Source organism: Hippocampus bargibanti, linkage group LG14, assembly GCF_051943395.1.
Source record: "Hippocampus bargibanti isolate YZ-2025 linkage group LG14, ASM5194339v1, whole genome shotgun sequence".
In the NCBI taxonomy this organism is placed as follows: Eukaryota; Metazoa; Chordata; class Actinopteri; order Syngnathiformes; family Syngnathidae; genus Hippocampus; species Hippocampus bargibanti.
Window position 1 is genome coordinate 21,059,552 of NC_142747.1, and position 21,713 is coordinate 21,081,264.

Sequence of the window (21,713 nt, forward strand, 5' to 3'; positions counted from 1 at the left end):
GGTAATTTACCTTTAAAGCACAACCGACACCATTTTGGGGCGTCGGTTGTCCTTTAAAAGGTAAAATAGTGCATGGTGTCACCCCGAAATAACCCCCTCATCACTAACTTCGGGTGAGTACGAGAGCGTTCGTCACGCTGTACTATTTGCTAGGCTCACACCTTTTCGGTATTACGGTAATCGCCGCAGCGGCTCAGTGTGTGTCAGTCAGCTGATCCTCCAGTTCTGGGCGAGGAGAATTAGCATCAGGAAAACATTGCTTGTTGCTGGCTAGTTCAAACAAACCATGGCTGCGGAGATCCATTCGAGGCCTCAAAGCGCCAGGCCGGTTCTTTTGAACAAAATCGAGGGACACGCAGACGTTGTCACTGTTGCCCTTTTAATCCCGAAAGAAGATGGAGTCATCACCGTTAGCGAAGACAGGTGAGTTTTTTTTTTTTTGTCGAGCCTAGCTAGCGCTCACGTTAGCCTGGAATCGCTTGCGTATTTGCAATATTTTGGAGGTACTTTGCACACCAAAAAGTTACATGCAACCGAAACGCACATAGAAAACTGCGAATACTCCGATTTTAGTCGGGATGTTGTTTATTCTTTTGCTTTTGAGTTGAGCTGAGCGACTATTTTGAATAAATGAACACAGTCAAACTGTACAGTTGCTCGAAGCGAGTGTGCTTTCGAAAACCATTTTAGTCACGGATGGCTTTAATTATTAATTTTCGCCTTTTGAGTGTTTTTTTCAACAGCCAACATTAGCAATAAAACCCGATTTTATTTTTCTTGTGTTCCAGTCTAATTAATCCCTTGAATCGATGCTTGTGTGTCTCCTTCGTGTTTCCATTCAAACTGCGTAATCGTAATAAAAATACGTAAATTTAATTTCAAACGCCTTTCAGAACACCCAAGGACACTTTACAATAAAAAAACAAAGCACAAAACAATAAAACCATAAGTAAAACGATAAATAATAAAATAGCTGATTGAGTTGCGTATGCGTGAAAAAAAAAATGTTTGCCACTGCCCACAAATAAAACAGCCACGGGCTGTGTCCCGTGAACATACATGAACATCACATTTGGGTGGGGACACTAAAACAGTCAAACTTTTGAAAATCAGACGTAAAATAATCATGCCATATTTTGAGAAATAAAAGCATAGTTTGATTGTATGTTTTATCTATCTATCTAGCTATCTACCTAGCTAGCTAGCTAGCTAGCTATCTACTTAATTACTTATTTTAAACGTCCAAACACTTTATCTAACTTACTAAGTTTGTCTGGGTGAGCAGCGGCAGCCACATGCGCCAGCGTTCACTCAACCCGGGAGTAAACTGTAATTTCTTTCTGTATTTCATTTCCAGAACCATCCGGGTGTGGCTAAAGAGAGATAGCGGTCAGTACTGGCCAAGCATCTACCACACAGTATCCTGTAAGTAAGACCACATGGACGGCCAATGGATAGCTAATAACTACCCGGCCATCCAGCTATATCACTATATAGCTAATTGCTAGCTAGCTAGACAGCCGACCAGAAAGCTAAACAGCAAATGGATAGCAAATAGATCGCTAGCAGCAGCCACATTCGCCAGCGTTCAACCCGGAAGTCACTCAAATAGATGGAAGGCAAGCTTGCCAACAGATAGCTAATAACTACTCTGCTAGTTAGCTAGCCTGCCAGCTATATCGCGAAATAGCTAATAGCTAACTAGCTAGATAGTCGGCCAGGGAGCTAGATAGCAAATAGATAGCTCGAGCTCGCTAGATAGCTGGATAGCTAGCTAAATAAATCAATAAATATTGATACAGTTGACGACAAAATGACGGGTGATAATGGCGTCCTTTCAATGGCTTTCTTTGCCTTTTTTTAGCTCCTTGCTCGTGTATGTCGTACCACCATGACAGTCGACGTATCTTCATCGGGCAGGACAACGGCGCAGTTGTGGTGAGTGGAACAGATGTTCTCACTGCAGTGTCAGTCTTAGTCTGTTTTAGGTGGTTGTTCTCTGTTTCTTTTCATCATAAACCATCTCTGCCCGTCTCAACAAGATGGGGGACAGAGCTTTCAGCTGCTCTCTGGAACTCACTTCCTGTCAACATTCGTAACATGGATTCTCTTCCCACCTCAAAAGCCACCTATTTAAAATTTACAATTCATCATTAATAATAACTTGAAATTAATACATTTTCTGTGTAGCTCTTTCTCTTGTTTCTATTTCGAATTGTATTTTATTTATTGTATTCTATTTGTGATTGTATTTTATTTATTATAATACCTCTGCTTGTCTGTGACTGTAAAGTGTCCTTGAGAGCTTTGAAAGGCGCTTAAAATGAAATGTAGTATTATTCGTATTATTATAAACGGATGCTAATTTCAATGGATCTCCTCCAAACGCCTTTGAGGATGTTTGGTTTGAAACTTGTTTTTTTATTTTATTTTTTGCCCCAAAGGAGTTTCTCATTTCAGAAGATTTCAACAAGATGAACCACGTGAAAACATATCCAGGTGAGATGTTTGAATCAAGACCCACTTCAATTATTTTGCTTGATGTTGACTATGTTGTGAAGCGCTTTGGTATGATTATCAATTCCAATTTAATTCACAAAAAAAAAAAACAACAGATTTTTCACATCCGGGGATAATTGGTGAAAATGTGCAAAGACTGGCTGGCTGGCTATTAGCAAGCTAGCTAGATTTCTGACTATCTAGCTAGCTATTTAGCTGACTATCTAGCTAACGATCTGTTAGCTCGCAGCAACACGCGCCAGCGCTCACTCAACCCGGAGGCAACTCAAATAGGTATAAAGCTAGCTAGCGAATAGATAGCAAGCTAGCTAGCGAATAGATAGCCAATAGCTAATAAATATAAAAAAATTGTGCTCCTATCCCCACACCACATGACAAAAAGAAATGGATTCAATACTTGTTTGCAATCAACCCTGAAAATGAATCATCAAATGTGAAATTTTCTTGCATCACCGAGCAATGACTCATCCCGCTTGACTTGATCTGACACGATGTGTTTGTATGTTGATCATATGTATGTTTGATTTTTTTGCAGCGCACCAGAACCGCGTTTCAGATATGGTGTTTACTCTGGAGAGCGAGTGGGTTGTGAGCACCGGTCATGATAAGAGCGTTAGCTGGATGTGCACCCAGAGTGGAAGCATGCTGGGAAGACACTATTTCACCACATGGGCCTCCTGCCTACAGTATTCCTTATTTGGCACCATTTATTGATTGATTTAGCTAGCTATTTATTTATTTAGCTATTTATCTATCTATCTGGCTATCTAGCTCTCTATCTCTAGATAGCTAGCTATCTTTAGCTACTGAGCTAGCTAACTATATCTAGCTAGCTCGCTAGCTATCTCCATCTATCTAACTATCTTGTTACATATTTATTTATTTACTAACTTATTAATGTAATAATAGTACATTTCATTTCTAAGCGCCTTTCAAAACTCCCAAGGTCACTTTACAGGAGCAGGATAACATTTTCTGCAGGTGAGAAGCGGCAGCCACACGCGCCAGCGTTCACGCAACCCAGAAGTAACTCAAATAGATAGCAAGCTAGCTAGCGAATAGCTAGCGAATAGATAGCCAATAGTTAGCGAATAGATAGCCAATAGCGAGCGAATAGATAGCTAATGTATTATTATTGTTATTACTCTTTGCTAGCTGCTTGCTATCTATTAGCTATCTGGCTAGCTAGATATCTATTCACTATCTCGCTGGCTGGCTCTCTAGGCTGTTGGCTAGCTAGATAGCTTTCTATCTATTTGAGTTACTTCCGGAGAGTCATATGTTCACACCATGTTGCTCACTTGAGCTATCTAGCTAACTATCTAGCGGACTACCTAGCTAGCCATCTATTTGCTATTTATTAGCTATCTAACTAACTAGCTGGCTATTAGCTAGTGAACGCTGGCGCATGTGGCTTCTGCTGCTCACCCACAGAAAAACTTCTCCTGTGACTGTAAAGTGACTTTGAGCTATTTGAAAGGCGCTTATGAATGAAATGTATTATTATGATTGTTATTGATTTACTTCCATGACCAATTTCTTGGAAGTGTTTTGCAACCTGAACTCCCTGCTCAGATACGATCACGAGACTCAGCACGCCTTTGTTGGCGATTACTCGGGGCAGATTACTCTGCTGAAGCTGGAGAGGCAGACGTACTCCATTATCACCACACTGAAGGGCCATGAAGGTATTTCATTCTAAACAAAAAAAGAACAACACACACACACACATCTATCGCTCTATCTATCTATCTATCTATCTATCTATCTATCTATCTATCTATCTATCTATCTATCTATCTATCTATCTATCTATCTATCTATCTATCTATCTATCTATCTATCTATCTATCTATCTATCTATCTATCTGTCTGTCTGTCTGTCTGTCTGTCTGTCTGTCTGTCTGTCTGTCTGTCTGTCTGTCTGTCTGTCTGTCTGTCTGTCTGTCTGTCTGTCTGTAAACTAGTCTTGCAAAAAGTACACTAAGTGTCTCATGGAAGCCAATGACTGCTTTGTAGATCTTTCTCGATCCACGTGTCCAAAATGACAATGGCCTTGTTGATCTTTTCAGGCAGCGTGGCAGCCTTGTGGTGGGACCCGGTCCAAAGACTGCTCTTTTCAGGTGCCTCGGACCACAGTGTCATCATGTGGGACATCGGGGGACGCAAAGGACGAACCTTACTGTTGCAGGGACACCAGTAAGTCCACAAAATCTTGCCTTTCTACTCTTGACATGTTTTAAACCGTTGCTTGAAATGTCTTCTGGGTAAGGTCTCAACGATGGCTATTTGGCCTGAATTGATTTTTAACTCATTCACTGCCAGACGATGTGCAAAAATGTGCCAGGGTTTTTGTCATTGTCACTCGAATTCCAGGATCCGTAGAATATTCAGTTTAAGGACTACATAAACATTCAATGCAATGTTAGAAACCTTAGATTCTCTTCTTTCATCAGATAAAAAGAGTTAATTCCTAAATGATATGTGTTTGGAGTTATATGAGCTTGAAATGAGGGCAGATGTCCAAAATACAATGCAATACGTATACACATATTGGTTTATATAACACTTTAATAACAGCTGAAGGTGTAACAAAGTGCTAACATGGAAAAAAGGGGAAATACTGCCCCCCTGTGGAATGAAAAGAAAACATTACCAGAGGTCTGGCGAGCGCTTTATCGGCACCTGAGCTAGGAAAAACAAAACCTGAACTAATTCGGAAATGGCGCTCTACGTCCTATTTTCAATTGCCGAATAAATTTGGGAATGGCAGTGAGTGAGTTAAATCTTGACCTATACAATAGAATGGCTGCCACTGCTCACCTGCACAAAAAACAAAAAAATGTATTATGATTATTATCATTTCTCCCAGTGAGCGTGTCCAGGCACTGCGCTACCTCCAGTTGACCAAGCAGTTGGTGTCGTGCTCAGCTGATGGCGGCATAGCAGTGTGGAACATGGACACCGCCAGAGAAGAGGTTGGAAGACATATTACATGTGTCACAACAACAACAACAACAAAAATGCCTTATCAAAGTCAGCTTTATTGTCAATTATGATAAGCGACTGAAGTTTATTCATTGTGGAGGTGTTGGTGATTTTCCGGTGTATAAGGCGCACCTAAAAGCCTTGATTTTGATGTTTATTGATTTTGATATGTTTATAAAAAAAAAAAAAAATGCCTCCAGGCACCTCAATGGTTGGAAAGTGACTCCTGCCAAAAGTGTGAGCAGCCTTTCTTTTGGAATGTCAAGCAGATGTGGGACAATAAAACCTTGGGGCTCAGACAGGTATTCATTCATATTTTGCCAGCAGCAAAGTATTTCATTAGACATACAGTGGTACCTCGGCTAACGAACTTTTCGCCTTACGAACGTTAAATATTGGCATCCGAACTATTTTTCGGGAAACACTCGGAGCGCCACAATGAGTAATGTGTCGTTCGCAAGGAGCTGGAAATGGCAATCGACTATTCCCCGCCCCCAGTCTTCGGTACAGTTTATTTCTTTTATTACAACACCATAGCACATTTCTTATACATAAAACAATGTATATTTTGTGTAGTTTTAAGGCTTATTTAGTAGAAAATGATGTTTTATGGGGACCTGGGAACGGATTATTCTCATTTTCATGGTTTCCTATGGGACATTAATGTTTGGAATACACACTATTTTGCCTTATACACACTTTCTGGGAACCGAATAAGTTTGTAAGCCAAGGTATCGCTGTATACTATATTTGTTGTTTGTATGATGATTTCACTGCCATGAATATGAACTTGAACGTGTGTCTTTTCTGCGTCTTCAGCACCATTGCAGGAAATGTGGCAAAGCTGTTTGCGGTCGATGTAGTTCCAAACGCTCCACATTCCCACTGATGGGCTTTGAGTTTCCAGTGCGGGTGTGTGACACCTGTTTTGACTCCATCAAAGAAGAAGAGTGAGTCAAATATTGTCGCTTTTTTTGCCTAACATTGTCGTTTTTGTTGCTTTTTGACAACTCGCGACCAACCGGATGAACTGAGCGGCTTTTTGTTGTTGTTGTTGTTGTTGTTGTTGTGCGCTTTCCAGTCAAACACCGTTGGCCACCTTCCATGAGGGGAAACACAACATTGCTCACGTGGACATGGACCCATCCAGAGGCCTGATGGTCACCTGTGGAAGTGATCGCATTGTTAAGGTTGAAAACGTTGTTTTTTTAAAGGACAACCGACACCTCTGGACAAGTTGCGTCCATCCTTTGTAAAATCACTTCAAATGACTTCTACTGAGCGCATTTGACAAAGATTCCACCGCATAGAGCTAGATTTTACCTTTTATATTTGATACTAGTTGACACAAAATCCCAGCGGACAAATCAGCCCATTTCCAACAGAGCTTGTGCGCCATCTTGTGCATTTTCTGGGTGCTACATTGCAGTCCAGACGGCTCGCATTGATACGGAAGGACTTCTTTCATCGATTGCAAACATGTATGCTTTCCTCTTCAGAACTATTTGAATCCTATTCATAACTGGAAGAGTAACAAGAAAGCATCTTCTCCCAATCTGAACTCTCTGAAGCCAATGTTTTGATTCTGGAGCAAGGCAGTTTGTGAAGGAGTATCCTGGCGTGATGTCACGAACAAGGGGGCGGTGCCTTCTGAATCTCGCCATTTCTTGAGCTCGTTTTGTGGCAGTTTTGGGACACTTTAACTCATTTTTATTAGTGTTTTGCATTTGAGGAAAAATATCAGCCTGCATTCTTTTGGGTATTTTAGATGCTATAAAAACGTTTTTCTGATGTCATTAGGAAACAAAAAAAATGGTGTCGGTTGTCCTTTAAAGTTGCACAGTTTATATACTGTCTATGATCACATTTCATTTAAATTGGGAGAAAAACTCTTTTTTTTTTTTATGATGACAGAAGAGGAGAGTCTAAGGTTTTTAACGCTGAAACGAATGTTTATATAGTCCTAAAACTCAATATTCTGTGGATCCTGGAAATTGAGTGACATGACAAAAACCCTGGCACCGCAGTGGCACGTGTCTGGCAGGGAATAAGTTCAAGAGTCGTTTTATTTCATTTATTTTTTTTATTTAACTCATCATCAGATGTTTGCCTCAACAGATCTGGGATATGACGCAGGTGGTTGGCTGTAGCTTAGCAACAGGCTTCTCCCCACGCTGATTGGTCAAGTCACTCCTCCGGTGTCATGGAAACCCCTCTGTACAGCGCATCATCGCCATTAAGCCTGGACTCTGCAGCTTCTGGTGGGAGGTGCACATGTGCGTGTGTGTGTGCGTGTGTGTGTGTGTGTGTGTGTGTGTGTGTGTGTGTGTGAATGCCAGTTGTATAGTTCTGATGTGCTTTTTTTTTTGTTTTGTTTTATAATTGATCCATTTCACGACTTTAGTTCAGTGTGAATATGTGTGTGTGCACCTGACCACCCCCCACACAGAGCACAAAGTGTGTGTGTGTGTGTGTGTGTGTGTGTGTGTGTGTGTGTGTGCATGGCCCCCTTATGGGAAGAGTGTTTACGTTGAATATTTCTTGTTTCTTTTGACAAATGTTGACAACGGTCAGTTTATTTGGATTTCATTTATTGTCCTTGTACTGTAATCGTCGTCCGTTCCTGACCTGCCACACCTGTAAAAACTGACACGCGTGCTTCCATCGCATATTTTTTTTTTTGCAGTCCACTAACTGTCTTACTTGGTAATATGTATAAAAACGCCACCTGTACACACCCTGCTTCATATTTCAAGTGAAAATAGTGACTTTCTAATCCCAGTTAGCAATTATAACCTTTTTTTTTTTTTCACCCGAAGGCCTTAAATCACTCTCAGGAGGTTTTGCATCAATGGTTTATTTGATTGTACTCACCATTTAGTCATTTGTCGGATCTTATAAGTACAGAGTGACCCAAAAAGATGCGTGAAAATGTCAATTGTGGCTTTGATTAAAAATCTATTTATTTCAAATGACAAACCAAACATTATTCACTTGATGGAAGAGCATTCCCCAGAGTTTCCGCTGTTTATGTCAATTTTTTGTCAATTTATGGCTTTGATAACTTTGTCAGACGAGCACAGGTTTGCTTGCCACAAAATTGGACATGGCGGACATTTGGAACACATCTTGGGAAAGCCATAAATTGACAAAAGAATGGACAGAAATAGCTGAAACTCTGCTGAATGTTCTTCCATAAACTGAATAATGTGTGTTTGTAATTTGAAAGAAATAACTTTTTAATCAAAGCCACAAGATGGCGCCCAAGCTCCGTTGGAAATGGGCTGGTTTGTCTGCTGGGAATTTGTGTCAACTAGTATCGAATAGTAGTCTTGGTGCAACACACAACCATTCACCATTGCGTTATTTATGTTTTTTCCTGCTAATTTCGCCATCAACACGATGTTTTCAGACCAAACAAAATACCCACAATGCATTGTGTTGCAGATTTTGAATCCCCCCCTCCCCTCGCGCAGCATATGTTTGTTATCAAGGATTTCACTGTGCAGGGATTTCATGGTTTGGAATTTGTGTCGCTCTAAGTAGTGGCTGATTTGGGCTTATGTTGGATGCTTGCCTTCTTTGCTTCTAAAGTAGTGAATACCGTATATTCCTGATCACATTCCACTTTTTTTGGATGTAGTGTATATTTATATATGCAGTAAAGTATTTATTATCTGTGTAAATGCTTGTTTGTTTGTTTATCCTGACTATATATATATCTACACGCTTGTGTGCAGAATTATTAGGCAATTCACTGCCATTCACCAATTTAGTCTGGAATTAAAAATATGACGTTGAGCGCCATTTTCAAATTTGTTTGGGTTTTGGGTGTGGATAAAGCGCTGGTCAAACCTCCAGCAATGTGTTTTTCCCCCTTCCACAAGAGGGCAGCATTTCCTTTTTTTCCACATTCGCGCTTTGTTCCACATTCAGCTGTTGTTAAAGCGCTATATAATAAACCAATATGCATGTATTGCATTGTATTTTTGGACAGTCACCCTCATTTCAAGCTCAGATAACTCGAGACTTATATCATTGAGGAATTTACTCTTTTTTTTTCCTGATGAAGGAAGAGAGTTTAAGGTTTATCGCGCAGCATTGAATGTTTATGACGTCCTAAAAGTCAATATTCTGTGGGTCGTGGAATTCCAGTGACAATGACAAAAACCCTGGCACTGGATTGCAGATGGTCTGGCAGTCAATGAGTTAAGCAATTAGATGCTTGTCATTGCCTACCATTTTTACGATGCTAGTGAATTCAGGCCAGTGTAATTTGACTTTATATCTTTACATTCCCATTGGTTAAATAATGACACTGTGCTTTGTTCTTTGACTTGTAATCCGAAGAAAACAGTCTTTCCCCCACTCCTCCATTTTTATCCTTTTATTTGAGAAGGCTTTTACAAATGTAAGTCACGTCAGTATATAGCTTTGATGCTAGCTAGACACTATTCATGAATACAATCAAGCGCTTGACCGCCAGCTTGAATTTAAACCGCTACACAGCAAGACGACAAACAAGACGCACGTTTGTTAGTGACATCACGACACATGCGAAAAGTCACGGTGGGGGAGGTTTACTTATTGAAAGCATCAAGCGTTCATCGATGAAAAGGTTTCTTTCAGCCGTCATCTGTACTTCTTTGAAGGTGTCGGATGTTTCGCTTCTTATCCAAGAAGCTTCGTCAGCAAACTAAAGTCTTACTGGCAGTTTTGGCCCTACTGTCCAGACATGGCAGTGCCGGACTCTACTATGATTGGTCCCTGCTCTCAGGTTTGGGGGAGCAGAAGACTACTCCCTGCGGCTCCACTGATTGCTTCTATTGTCTTGACTAACAACTGGCCCGATTGCCCTATTTGCTCTGGTATCACCTAATCAGCATTACTAATCCGATGTTGCCTAAGCAGGCTATTGTACGAACGATCCAAATTGAACCTCACCCCACCCCCAGGATTTATCTGTTTGATAAAAATGGCTTCTTTGACTCCCCTTTCAAAGCATCTATGTTCTTTGGCTAAGATTTTAACCTCATTGTCGTCAAATGAGTGGTTGCTAGCTTTTAGGGATATATATATAGGGCCGAAATTACCAGCAAGACTTTAGTTCACTGAAGAAGGATCTTGGCTAAGAAGCGAAACGTCCGACACCTTCAAACGAAGAAGTACAGATGACGGCTAAAGAAACCTTTTCATCGATGGACCACTCCTGTACCACTGAGAGCTTACACAGACATTTGGTAGCTGTTACTCAACAACACAATATCAAACCATATTACTTCTTGCATCATTAAAAAGCAACTTGGATGTGATGTGGCTGACGAAGGCTATCTTCAAATAATATTATGATGAGGATTATGATGTAAGTGTCGAGTGAGCGCCATCTTTCAGGACTTAATGTGCTTGGAACATCTTGGCCAAGTCATCCAGTGCCGAGATGAGTTTCTGCTCCTCCAAGGGACAACTGTGGGTCCAGGCCAGTGGCAGGTGAGTGCTCACCATCCGACGGTCTGTCGGAACACACAAAAACATTTGATAGTAACATTAAAAAAAATATATATATATACTGTCAATATGTCTCCAATAGTTCGGTGGCTGGCGTTCGTTTAAAGGACAAGCGACACCATTTTTTTATTTCCTAACTGACATCAGAAAAAACGTTTGATAGCATCTGAAATACTCAAAACACACAAGCTGATTTTTCGTGTCAAACGAAAAACACCAATAAAAATGACTTCAAGTGTCCAAAATCTGCAAAAAATGACCTCAGAAAGTTTCAGTTTCAGAAGGTCCCGCCCCCTTGTCTCGCTCTCTCACTCTCTTTCTCTCTCTCTTTCTTTCTCTTCTTTGAAACTGTTCTCCTTTTGTGTTCATTCATTAAATGTGTCATGTTTCGAGTGATTATTCCTCCCTGGCCTATCAGAAGCTTACACGGAAGTCAAATTTTGGTCGGCAGTCCAAAGTAACAAACAACCAAGTGACAGACGCTAACTTGTAAAACTCCAGTCGAAGGATTCACGCTTGACCATTAGCAACCTTGTTGAAAACAAAAAAATCTCATAAATGAAAAAGAGTTTTGCCATTTACCCTGATAGAAGCGTCCGCTAGGTTTGGTAGCGGCGGCCTCCGACACGGACAACCACACCACAGTGTCGGCGCCCTGCTCTGGGCTCCGCAGGCTATTCTTCATCGAGCGATGGAAGTCAGGCATAGCGTTAGCCACCGCTGATCCAGTGCATGGGGAGGTAAAGAAGGTCAAGTTTGTCTTTCCATAACTTTGCAACTGTGAAATGTCCATTTCTCCACTGCGAGACTAATAAAGTGCCATCCAATCCAACTAAATCAAAAGATGAAAAGCAGTGCAGATGACGGCTGAAGAAACCTTTTCATCGATGGCCCATTCCTGTACCACTGAGAGCTTACACAGACGTAAATCAAAAGAAATCATTTGAACACTTTTTCCATTGTAAGATAGAGACGTTAACGTGTACCTGGAGTGTCCACCCAACCGGGATGCATGACAGAGAAATGGATGCTGGGATGGATCTTTGCAAGCTGCTCCGTCATCACCACCTGCTGCCTCTACAAGCATACCGTGTACGTATACACCAGTTTTTAAGAACTAGCACGTGTTCGCCAGTTTCATGATTTTACAACTGCTCTGCATTCTTGGGATTGCTGTTTTATTTCTCTCACAAGACTCATTGAGGTCACGGAAATAGTTGACACTCTGAATATCATCGATGAAAAGGTTTCTTCAGCCGTCATCTGTACTTCTTTGAAGGTGTCGGACGTTTCGCTTCTTATCCAAGTTGCTTTTTCAGCAAACTAAAGTCTTACTGGTAGTTTCGGCCCTATATATGTATCCCTACTGTCCAGACGTGGCGGTGCCGAACGCTGCTATGATAGGTCCCTGCTCTCAGGTTGGGGGGAGCAGAGGACTACTCCCTGCGGCTCCACTGATTGTTCCTTTTGTTCCTGACTAACGACTGGCCTGATTGCCCCACTTCCACCAGTATCACCTCATCAGTATTACTAATCCTAAGCAGGCTGTTGTACGAACGATCCAAATTGAACCTCACACCACCATATCGGTTTAGTGAAGGATTTAGCTGTTTTATGAAAATTGCTTCTTTTACTCCCCTTTCAAAGTTCTATGTTCATCTAAGATTTTAACCTCATTGTCATCAAATGAGTGATTGTTAGCTTTCAGGTGCATATGTACTGCCGATTGAGGCCCACTAGTATTATCCCTGCGATGTTGATAGTCTTTTTCGGAGAATTTGTTTAGTCTCCCCAATGTATTGCTCTTTGAAGAAACCTTTTCATCGATGAACCACTCCTGTACGACTGAGAGCTTACACAGACGTATTCTGAATATCAATTGACAGGACTTCCAATACTGGTCATACCTTGTGTTGGGCGTAGACCATGGAACCATCGTAGCGCCCTCTCTCAGACTGCAGGTTCCCTATCCTGAGTTTCTGCACCAACATCCCACCGGATGAAACGGTGACCTGCACAAAGAAAAATGAAGCCATCATGAAAGGTAAACTTTACAGATGACCCGATCAGAGATCTTCAAGGAGGTTCTTGGAAATGTGTTGAATTTGGAAGTCTGTTCCTCAATTATTTGGATACAGCCAAATAAATGAAGACATGAAGCTGTTTTTGAGAACAGTGTAGACCACGGTGACCTTTCCAGACTCTCGTTTTAGCATACACACATTGTGCATGTGTCTCAAACTGGACAATGACTTTAAACGTGACCGACAAATTGGTGATGTTGCTAAATCCAGCTTCTTTCATCTTGGGCAGCTAGCTAAACTCAAACGTCTCCTTTCTCCTGAGCACCTTGACGCAGTAATTCATCCCCTTGTCACTTGGCTCAATGACTGTTATTCGCTTTACTTTGGAGTCAGGCAATCCTCCATGAAGCATATCCAACTGGGCCAGAATGCTGCTGCTCTTAACTGGTACTCGTAAGAGGGAGCATACACTGGAACTCCTACTCTGGTATCCGTTCACTGGCTCCCTATATATTTTAGAGTTCTTTTCAAGATCTTATTTGTTTTCAAATCTTGACATGGCCTCACTCATCCACCCCGATACACCTCAGGCACCTCAGGTCTGCTGACCAGACATGACTAGATGTGCCAAAAACTAAACGGAGGCTCAGAGGGGATCAAACCTTCTCTGTTGCTGATCTATTTCTCTGGAATGACCTGCCACTCAACGTTCGGCAAGCCCCCTCGCTGCCGTTTTGTAAAACCCGCCTCTTTAAAACTCACTTGGCATTCTTTATACTCTTTGGCATTTGACTCAGCATGATTCCGACTTGATCTTGGTTTCACTCCCTGGTTCTTTCTACTATCTCGGTTACTGCCTTTTTTCCTGTACATGATAGTTGCCCATGTGAAGCGCTTAGTTACAGCTTCAGCTGTTGTTCAAGTGCTATATAAATCAATATGTATTTTCTTGTCTTGTACTCACCACTCTGGGATCTGCACTCTTCTCCAGTAAGGGAATAAGACTCTTGGTGAGAATATAAATGCCTGTACGAGATGGAAAGATGAAGCTTTCCACTGCACTGACGGTTCAGGTTCCTTCCAAGTTTGCAATGCGACTCACCGAGGACATTGGTGGCAAAGCCCTTCTCCAGACCTTCTGCGTTCACGTCCCGCTGACTCATGATGGATCCCGCGTTATTAATCTACACATAGTTCATCGCAATCAATTGCTAGTCACGTGATATGATGATTTCAAGAGGAAGTGAAAAACATGGTTTCTCACCAGAACATTTAGAGCCTTGTACTTTCTCTTGAAGGCCTCGGCAAACTCCCAGACCTTCTTGGTCTCGGATAAATCCAGAATGTGCACATAGATCTCCTGTGAGGATATTTAGATTGGATGTGAAACTTTTCTATGCCCTTATTTATTTTCATCCAATATTTTTAGAAACGTTACTTTATTTCCTGTCTCCTTGACAAGTTCAGCCCTGGCTTCTTCAGCCTTGTCTTTGTTCCTGCACACCATGTGGATGGTTCCACCTGTGGATTGCGCAACAACATCTCTTAAGAAACATGAAAAGTTACATTACATTCAATGAGGTCGTGTTTAAAATAGTGATGTCATTTCCTTTGACAATATTTATTGCTCCGATAGATGTTGCTTGAAAAATTGTGATTTGATGCTATTTAAGGCTATAATGTTATTGTATGATTCATGTCTAACAGATTAAGATGAGATTAAAAAAACTATTTGTCCTAAATGGAAGAAATTTGTCATTTACAGCATAATAATAATAATAATCATAATAATAATTGTTATTATTATTATTTGTGTATTTATGTATTTATAATTATAAAAAATATACAGTATATATCATAACAATAATAATAACCCTACCAACAACAATAATTCTCATTATTTAATAATCATAATAATTATTAATTAAAATAATACCACTACCAAAAACAACTAATTATTATTTCATAATAATAATTAGTATTTGTCTATTTATGATAACTATTTTATTAGCTATTTTATCAGCTCAGTTCTTTCGGTCAGTATTCAAAATATAATATGAAAAGAATGGTGACACCCCCTTTATTGGGAAAATGTGAATTTTTTTTTTCATATTTATTTATGTTTTTTTAATTTGTAATAATGTAAGAAATGCTGATGCCTGGTACCTCGCCTGGCAATAGCCATGGCGGTGGCTTTCCCGATGCCACTGTTAGCTCCGGTGATCATGAAGGAGCGTCCTGCCAAAGACACTTCCAGGTCCTTCTCCACAAAGTGCTTGGCAGCTGACAAGAAGGCATTCCTATGGAGAGTCGACAAGGACATTTCTGCATGAAAGAGCAGTCGAAAAACACATCAGGACACAAAATCCTGAATTTAGAAATACATTTAGAAATTAGAAATAATTAATTAAATAAATACATACAAAATAATGAAAATAAATGAATAAACTCCTCACAATTTTACAAGTGATAGATTGTGCCTGGCAGCGGATATGACAACAGGTACAGTGTGACTGGCAACAAGATCGGAGTGCAGTATGTGCATGAAAGTGTGTGTGCATGCATGAAAGTGTGTGTATGCATGAAAGTGTGTGTATGCATGAAAGTGTGTGTATGCACGAAAGTGTGTGTATGCATGAAAGTGTGTGTATGCACGAAAGTGTGTGTATGGTAGCCATTGTTTTGAGGAAGCTTTTGTTGAGGAAGGCCGTGCAAGGCCAAGTGAGATGGAAGCTAAATACGAGCTCTGTTCAGCGGTGTCATGCAGTGAGCTATTAGCGCAGGGACAGAGCGGGTTGCTCTGTCAACAAACAAGCAACAACACAGAACAAAGGGAAACAATCACAAAAGCAGCTTTTCACAAAAACTCGGATCACTGGACAGCAATGATAGGCTGTCATCAATCGGATGGACAGACACGTTTTTGCGACATGAAATGGGACAAAGGCATTTTTGCATATTTCCGTGTCACAGACCTGCCCACCCAATCCTTTAAATGTTTTTTTATGATTTTTTTTTTTTTTATCTAAACCTGGACAACCAAAGTCAACATCACTTTTTTTCTCCACCTCTAACTCCCAAAAATATCACATCCTTGTCTGCAATGGCGACGGAAACCGCTTTTTTTAAAACGGTTGGATTAGCATATTTTGTTATTGTCGTCGATGCAAAATAACAAACAATAACGCTATAGCTATCTAGCTGGCTAGCTATCTGGGTGGTTATCCGTTAGCTATATAGCTGGATAGCTATCTATTGGCTATCTGTTAGTTATCTAGCTAGCTTTATATCTATTTGACTTACTTCCTGTTAGCTATATAGCTGTATAGCCATCTAGCTATCTATATGATTTGTCTGCTGGGAATTTGTGTCAACTAGTGTCAAATAGTAGTCTTGGTGCAACACACAATGATTCACCATCGCTTTATTTATGTTTTTTCTTCTAATTTCGCCATCAACACGGATCAACACAAAGTTTTCAGACCAAACAAAGTACCCAAAATGCATTGTGTGTCTCTTTCTCGGTCAGGGGCATTCCCTCCGTGACGTCACGTCAGGAATCGTCATGAACTCGAAAACAAGACTTCCTGAATATTCAGTGCGAGTCTTAAAACGTAAAATGTAGCTCTATGCGGTGGAATCTTCATAAAATACGCTCAGTCGAAGCCATTTTACAAATGATGGACGCAACTTGTCCGGAGGCGTCGGTTGTTCTTTAAACACCTTGAACTTACTTGAGAGAAATGAAGTAGTCAGAGCAGCAATAGTCACCGGCATTCTGACTGTACTGTCCAACCATGTCGAAGCAGAGTCAAAAATAATACCACAAACAGTCCGTGATGACTCAAAATTCAATGAACTAAGCTGTTGAGGGAAAATAGAAAGAAAAGATGAGAACATGAATCCTACCTGGTGAATTCTGTGATCCCCTTGAGGAACCAGGCCAAGTTGCGGTACAGAGACATGTTGGCGTTTTGGGTCTGGAAGCATCAGGACGTTCTCTCCTCTTCGCTCCTCTTTTTGTGCTGCACCACCACCAACAACACCACGTGCCTGCTGGGTCCACAATACCTGCCGCCCACTAGTGGTAGCCGAAGGCACTGCATAATAATACTGAATATATATATAAATATAATGAATATAATTATAAATATAAATACTGAATAATAATAATAATATTATTATTATTATTATTATTATAGAAATACTAAGAATAATAATAATTCCATTTTAAAAATATATTTAAAATAATACAACACATCAAATTGATGTCAAAGGTTTAATCTCGTGTTGATTTACATAGTTGTAATAATAAGTCCAGTTGTTTTATATTATTATGATAGTATTTTTACAGCACAGATGAAATTAATATATACTGTATATAGATAGTTGGCTATCTAGCTATTTAGCTAGCTACTGTATGAGCAAAATAGCTAGCTAGCTATTAGCTATCTATTTGCTAGGTATTAGCTATCTATTCGCTAGGTATTAGCTATCTATTTGCTAGCTATTCAATAAATAAATCAATATTTTCTCAAATAGCTGTTTAATTATTTGGTGATTAAAAAATGTATATGTTGCCAATGAGAAGAAAAAAAGAACAAGACACAGGAAGGAAAAAAAATTAAGTCAATGCTTTATTAATCCTCAAATATGTCACATATTTTAAGAAAAAAAAAGAACAAGAAATACAAGTGAATCCTGGGGTCTAACACCAATCAATGGGTGTGTGCGTGTGCGTGGGTGCGTCACATGTTGTTGAGCGACGAACTGAAATATGTGTGGCAATATCTGCTCATAAATAAGACATTCAGTAAACCTGCAGAGGAACTACGGTTGATTGCATTTTTTTCTGTTTTAATATTTGAAAATATTGATTATTTTTGTCTCTGTTGTCCACCAGCACAATATTTACATGCTTATGCAGGTACATCTCAAGAAATGATAGCATTGTGGAAAACTTAATTCATAAAAGACAATGAAATATTTCCTGGTGATCATCGATTTTCTTTTGTGTAGATGACAGTCAAAAAGCCAAAACATCAGGAAAAAAAATGGAAAAATGTATCAAAAAATGGAAAATTAGGCTTGCATGTGTATTTTTTTTTCATCAAATTTATCTATATTTGTATGATTTTTTTTTTTGCATGCGTGGTATTATACATGTATAACTACAATATTCCAGTTTCTTGAGATGGACCTGTAAAAAAAATATATTTTTTTGTGTGTTTTTTGACTTGTTTTAATCGGCATTGATGTGTTTGACTTGAGTGTCCTCATCAGTTTGTGGGTTAAAGTATCCCATCAATTTCATCACCTCTTCATCATCGACGCTTTGAGCGCCGCCTCTCTCGCCTCTCTCGCTTCTCTCGCTTCTCTCGCTTCTCTCGCCTTCCCCAGACCGTCTCTTTTCATTCACTTCTTCATCCGAGTCCATTCGATCCCAATAATTCTGCACGGCTTGCTGGAACGAGCCCGTGGTCGCCTTTTGGCCGGCCTTCCCGTAGCGATAACCGGGATGGCGGGCTAGCATCTTGGCCGCCAGATACGTAGCTAGCTGGCCGTCCGCCGCGCGGTCAGAGGCCTTCGCCTTGCCGGCAAAGAAGCGTGGATACGCGCCAGCCGAGTCCCCCGACGGATGGCGAAGCGGCGCCGCTGGCCTTCTGTACGACTTCCCGGCGGGTGTTTGCTCTCGGTTGTCCGTGTTAGCCAATCCCAGGATGTTGAGGATGGCTTCCCTCTGCAGGTTTTTGGGTGCGCTCTTTCTAGCCGGAAGGCGTCGACTGTAGAATTGACTGCGCGGAATCTTGTAGATGGTCTTCGAAGGCGTCTTCCGGACTGCGTTCTCTTGCCGTTCTCCCGTCTTGAGCATCTCCAAGAGATCCTCCGGCGGGATTTGGTATTTCTGGGAGATTTGAATGAGCTGATAGATAAGCCGCGGGTCGATGTTATCTCTGTACTGAGCCAGTCGCCTCTCCACCCTTTCGTTCTGCTCTTCTTCTATGGCTCGCTTCTGCTCTTCCTCTTCAGTTCTCTCCAAGACCTTCAAAAGGTAGTAGTCCACCTGGTCTGGATCATTGGACCTCCGAACCGCGGACCTTTCATTCTCGTCTTCATCCGACTCGCCATCGTCGACGTAATCGAGGTTCTGATCCGCCGAGTCTTTGTCTTCGTCCTCCTGGTTTTGCTCTTCTAGAGGACCCCAGTCTGTAAGATCCTCACCTTGGTCGTCGTAGCCAAGGTTTCTCAGTTTGAGCAGATCTTCCTGGTCCTCTGCGTCGTCCTCTTCATCCTGTCGTTTCTGCCTGTTTGTCTCGCCGGTGAACTTATCCAGTTCGTCAAAGACCGATTGCAAGGTAGCCAGATTTTGAGGAGTGTACTTCTCCTCCAGGTTCTCGTTGGTACGTTTGTAGGGACTCTCCAGATCATCCTCCTCGTCCTCTTCTTCATCGCCTTCACCTTCTTCGTCGTCCTCAAACATGATTGGCATCTTCTTGTGAGGCGTAATGCCCTGTTGCTTAGCAACCTTGGGGTAGATGCCGCCCGTCGAGGCAGGAAGACCAAAATCCGGCTCGGAGGCTTTTTCTGTTTGCTGGAGAGTACTCAGTACAGCCTGGAGAAGCTCTTCGCTCTTGTCTTCGCTTCTTTCCTCATCCGCGTAGTCTTCCTGCTCATTTTTAGCCTGCGCCGTGTCGTGAGGCGGTCTCAGCACGGCGCGCACCTTCGGAGCGTCGTCCGAGTGGCGAGCGGAATCCCCCGCGAGGAGTCGCGGCGTCTGCCGCGAATCGCTTCTCTGGCGAAGGCTTTCGATGTACTCCAAGGCTTCGATCATGTCAGCGTTGGGCGACGGCGGCGTGTCGGCTTCGCTCTCCCGCAGTCGATGCTGGCGGAGGGAAGCCCCGACAACGGAGCCAAGAGTCAGAGTGAGAAAGAGAAGCTGAGCGAAAAAGAAGAGCGGAGGTTTCCCTCTGGTGGTATTGCGGGGGAATGGCAGCATGGTGAAAACCTACAAGAGAGAATCCAAGAAACACAAATCAGAACTGAGCTTTAAAGGACAACCGACACCATTTGTCTTTTGTTTCCTAACAGAAAAACGTTTTATAGCATCTAAAATAGCCAAAACACGCAGGATGATATTTTCAGTCAAATGAAAAACACCGATAAAAATCAGTTAGTGTCCCAAAATTACTTCAAAATGACCCCAAAAATTAATTTCCCATAGGAAACCATTAAAATCGGAATAATCCGTTCCCAGGTCCCCATAAAACATAATTTTCTACTTTCTAAGCCTTAAAACTACACAAAATATACCTTATTTTATGTATAATAAATGTGTTATGGTATTATAATGAAAGAAATAAACTGTACTGTATAATAGTCGTTTTATTTAGCTTTTGTGATGGTCGTTGATGGTTTGATGGAATGGAATGGCCGCTTTCCTCAGAATTAAACCCTTGATGAGGAACATAGCCTTCTTCTTACACCATCTTGAGGAATGACCCCTTGTAGGTGCGATAATTTTACCTAGTTCCTCATCAATTGTGTTCTGTTTAGCTGGATTGATAGCTGGGTTGATAGCGAACAGTCGGCTGCCATTTTGTTGTTGGAAGAACGCTCGTTCGCGAACGACACATCACTCATTGAGGCATGTACGAAAAAGTTCGTATGCCAAGGTAAAAATGTCATAAATTTAACGTTCGTAAGCCGAAAAGTTCGTAAACCAAAGATTTCGTAAACCGAGGTCTTACTGCATGCAGATGTTTTCGTTATACCAGGCAGTCAATGTTCCTCGCGAAACACCAGCAGAAAAATTGCCATTGAATATCTGAGAACATTTGTCAGATTTATTTGTATTTTTTTTTTCTTCATCTTTTGCTGCTTGAGAGTTACCTTTTGTAAATACGATGACGATGGCCGCCAGCCTGTTGCTTCTTATCCGACGATCGCATCCTGCAGCGGCTGCTGCGGCGGCATTTGACTCTCCTCTACAAATCTCATTAGTGGCTAAATTGATGCTCACCGTGAGTCACGGCCCCGTTGTCAAGGCGATCCGCTAAGACTAATGTTCCCGCAAAAGCCACATTGATGCGCCAAAGCCTTTTAAACGCCAATCGACGCTAACACTTAGCCGCGCGATGGTTGCCGTTTCAAGAAGTCATGCTGGCTTTGTGGGAAATGATCCTTTTTTCAGCTTAAGACAGATGACCAATGGAGGCGTTTTTCGCGACAACCTGTGTCATACAGGATTTTATTTTCATATTTTTACTGCTTTCCTAACTCGAAAGTTTTCACAGCTGTTCAGGTGTGAACTGGCGAGCACCGAAAAAGCAAAGAAAATGACCAAAAGGACTCTTGATTAAAAGAAAGGATTGAACAAGCCATGCACGCGTGCCAACAAAGACGACATCAGAGCATCAGGTAGACAAACCGCTAACCCCCACCCCCACCTGTGCCCGCCCCCCCTAAAAACATACCTGAAAATGGAAAATATGAAAAAAAAAAACACACACACACACACACTCACTTTGTTTGTGAGACAGGAAATCTGTGAGGTGAGCAACGTCACGACCGAAGAAGAAATTCTTAGTTGGCGTGGAAGGCGTTGTTGTCGTTGAGCGCTGTGAGCGTCGCTGTCCTCGGCGACTTGTGTGCTTTCAGCACCGCGGACAGCTCCTC

General features: G+C 41.4%; 3 protein-coding genes across 3 annotated transcripts; 1 reads left to right on the forward strand and 2 right to left on the reverse strand.

Annotated features, from left to right (window-relative positions):
* Positions 1-211: 211 nt before the first annotated feature.
* On the forward strand, positions 212-9,194 carry wdfy1 (WD repeat and FYVE domain containing 1). Its single transcript, XM_089013319.1, has 12 exons — positions 212-423; positions 1,358-1,425; positions 1,865-1,938; positions 2,445-2,499; positions 3,056-3,206; positions 4,096-4,208; positions 4,593-4,719; positions 5,393-5,498; positions 5,709-5,810; positions 6,328-6,458; positions 6,590-6,698; positions 7,627-9,194. The coding sequence occupies exons 1-12, from the start codon at positions 287-289 to the stop codon at positions 7,684-7,686; spliced, it is 1,233 nt and encodes a 410-aa protein (XP_088869445.1). The 5' UTR covers positions 212-286; the 3' UTR covers positions 7,687-9,194.
* Positions 9,195-9,865: 671 nt separating this feature from the next.
* Positions 9,866-17,060, reverse strand: dhrs12la (dehydrogenase/reductase 12-like a). The gene is made up of 10 exons (XM_089013320.1): positions 16,947-17,060; positions 15,204-15,337; positions 14,476-14,558; positions 14,302-14,397; positions 14,140-14,221; positions 14,002-14,063; positions 12,921-13,025; positions 12,000-12,090; positions 11,596-11,733; positions 9,866-11,018 (listed from the first exon to the last, which is right to left on the reverse strand). Exons 1-10 carry the CDS (start codon positions 17,000-17,002, stop codon positions 10,903-10,905), a joined length of 963 nt encoding a protein of 320 aa, XP_088869446.1. The 5' UTR covers positions 17,003-17,060; the 3' UTR covers positions 9,866-10,902.
* Positions 17,061-17,661: 601 nt separating this feature from the next.
* scg2a (secretogranin II a) lies at positions 17,662-21,713 on the reverse strand. The gene is made up of 2 exons (XM_089013665.1): positions 21,562-21,713; positions 17,662-20,043 (listed from the first exon to the last, which is right to left on the reverse strand). The coding sequence occupies exon 2, from the start codon at positions 20,032-20,034 to the stop codon at positions 18,280-18,282; it is 1,755 nt and encodes a 584-aa protein (XP_088869791.1). The 5' UTR covers positions 20,035-20,043; positions 21,562-21,713; the 3' UTR covers positions 17,662-18,279.

What these genes read in the sequence shown, in the direction of transcription:
- scg2a (XM_089013665.1), bottom strand. Translation starts at nt 20,034, where the DNA reads ATGCTGCCATTCCCCCGCAATACCACCAGAGGGAAACCTCCGCTCTTC.
- dhrs12la (XM_089013320.1), bottom strand. Translation starts at nt 17,002, where the DNA reads ATGTCTCTGTACCGCAACTTGGCCTGGTTCCTCAAGGGGATCACAGAA. An exon ending in ACAAGGCTCTAAATGTTCTG is followed by an intron (nt 14,222 to 14,301) that starts GTGAGAAACCAT and finishes AACTATGTGTAG; the next exon opens with ATTAATAACGCGGGATCCAT. An exon ending in TAGCGGACGCTTCTATCAGG is followed by an intron (nt 11,019 to 11,595) that starts GTAAATGGCAAA and finishes GTGTTCCGACAG; the next exon opens with ACCGTCGGATGGTGAGCACT.
- wdfy1 (XM_089013319.1), top strand. Translation starts at nt 287, where the DNA reads ATGGCTGCGGAGATCCATTCGAGGCCTCAAAGCGCCAGGCCGGTTCTT. An exon ending in AGGACAACGGCGCAGTTGTG is followed by an intron (nt 1,939 to 2,444) that starts GTGAGTGGAACA and finishes TTTGCCCCAAAG; the next exon opens with GAGTTTCTCATTTCAGAAGA. An exon ending in GAAGTGATCGCATTGTTAAG is followed by an intron (nt 6,699 to 7,626) that starts GTTGAAAACGTT and finishes TTGCCTCAACAG; the next exon opens with ATCTGGGATATGACGCAGGT.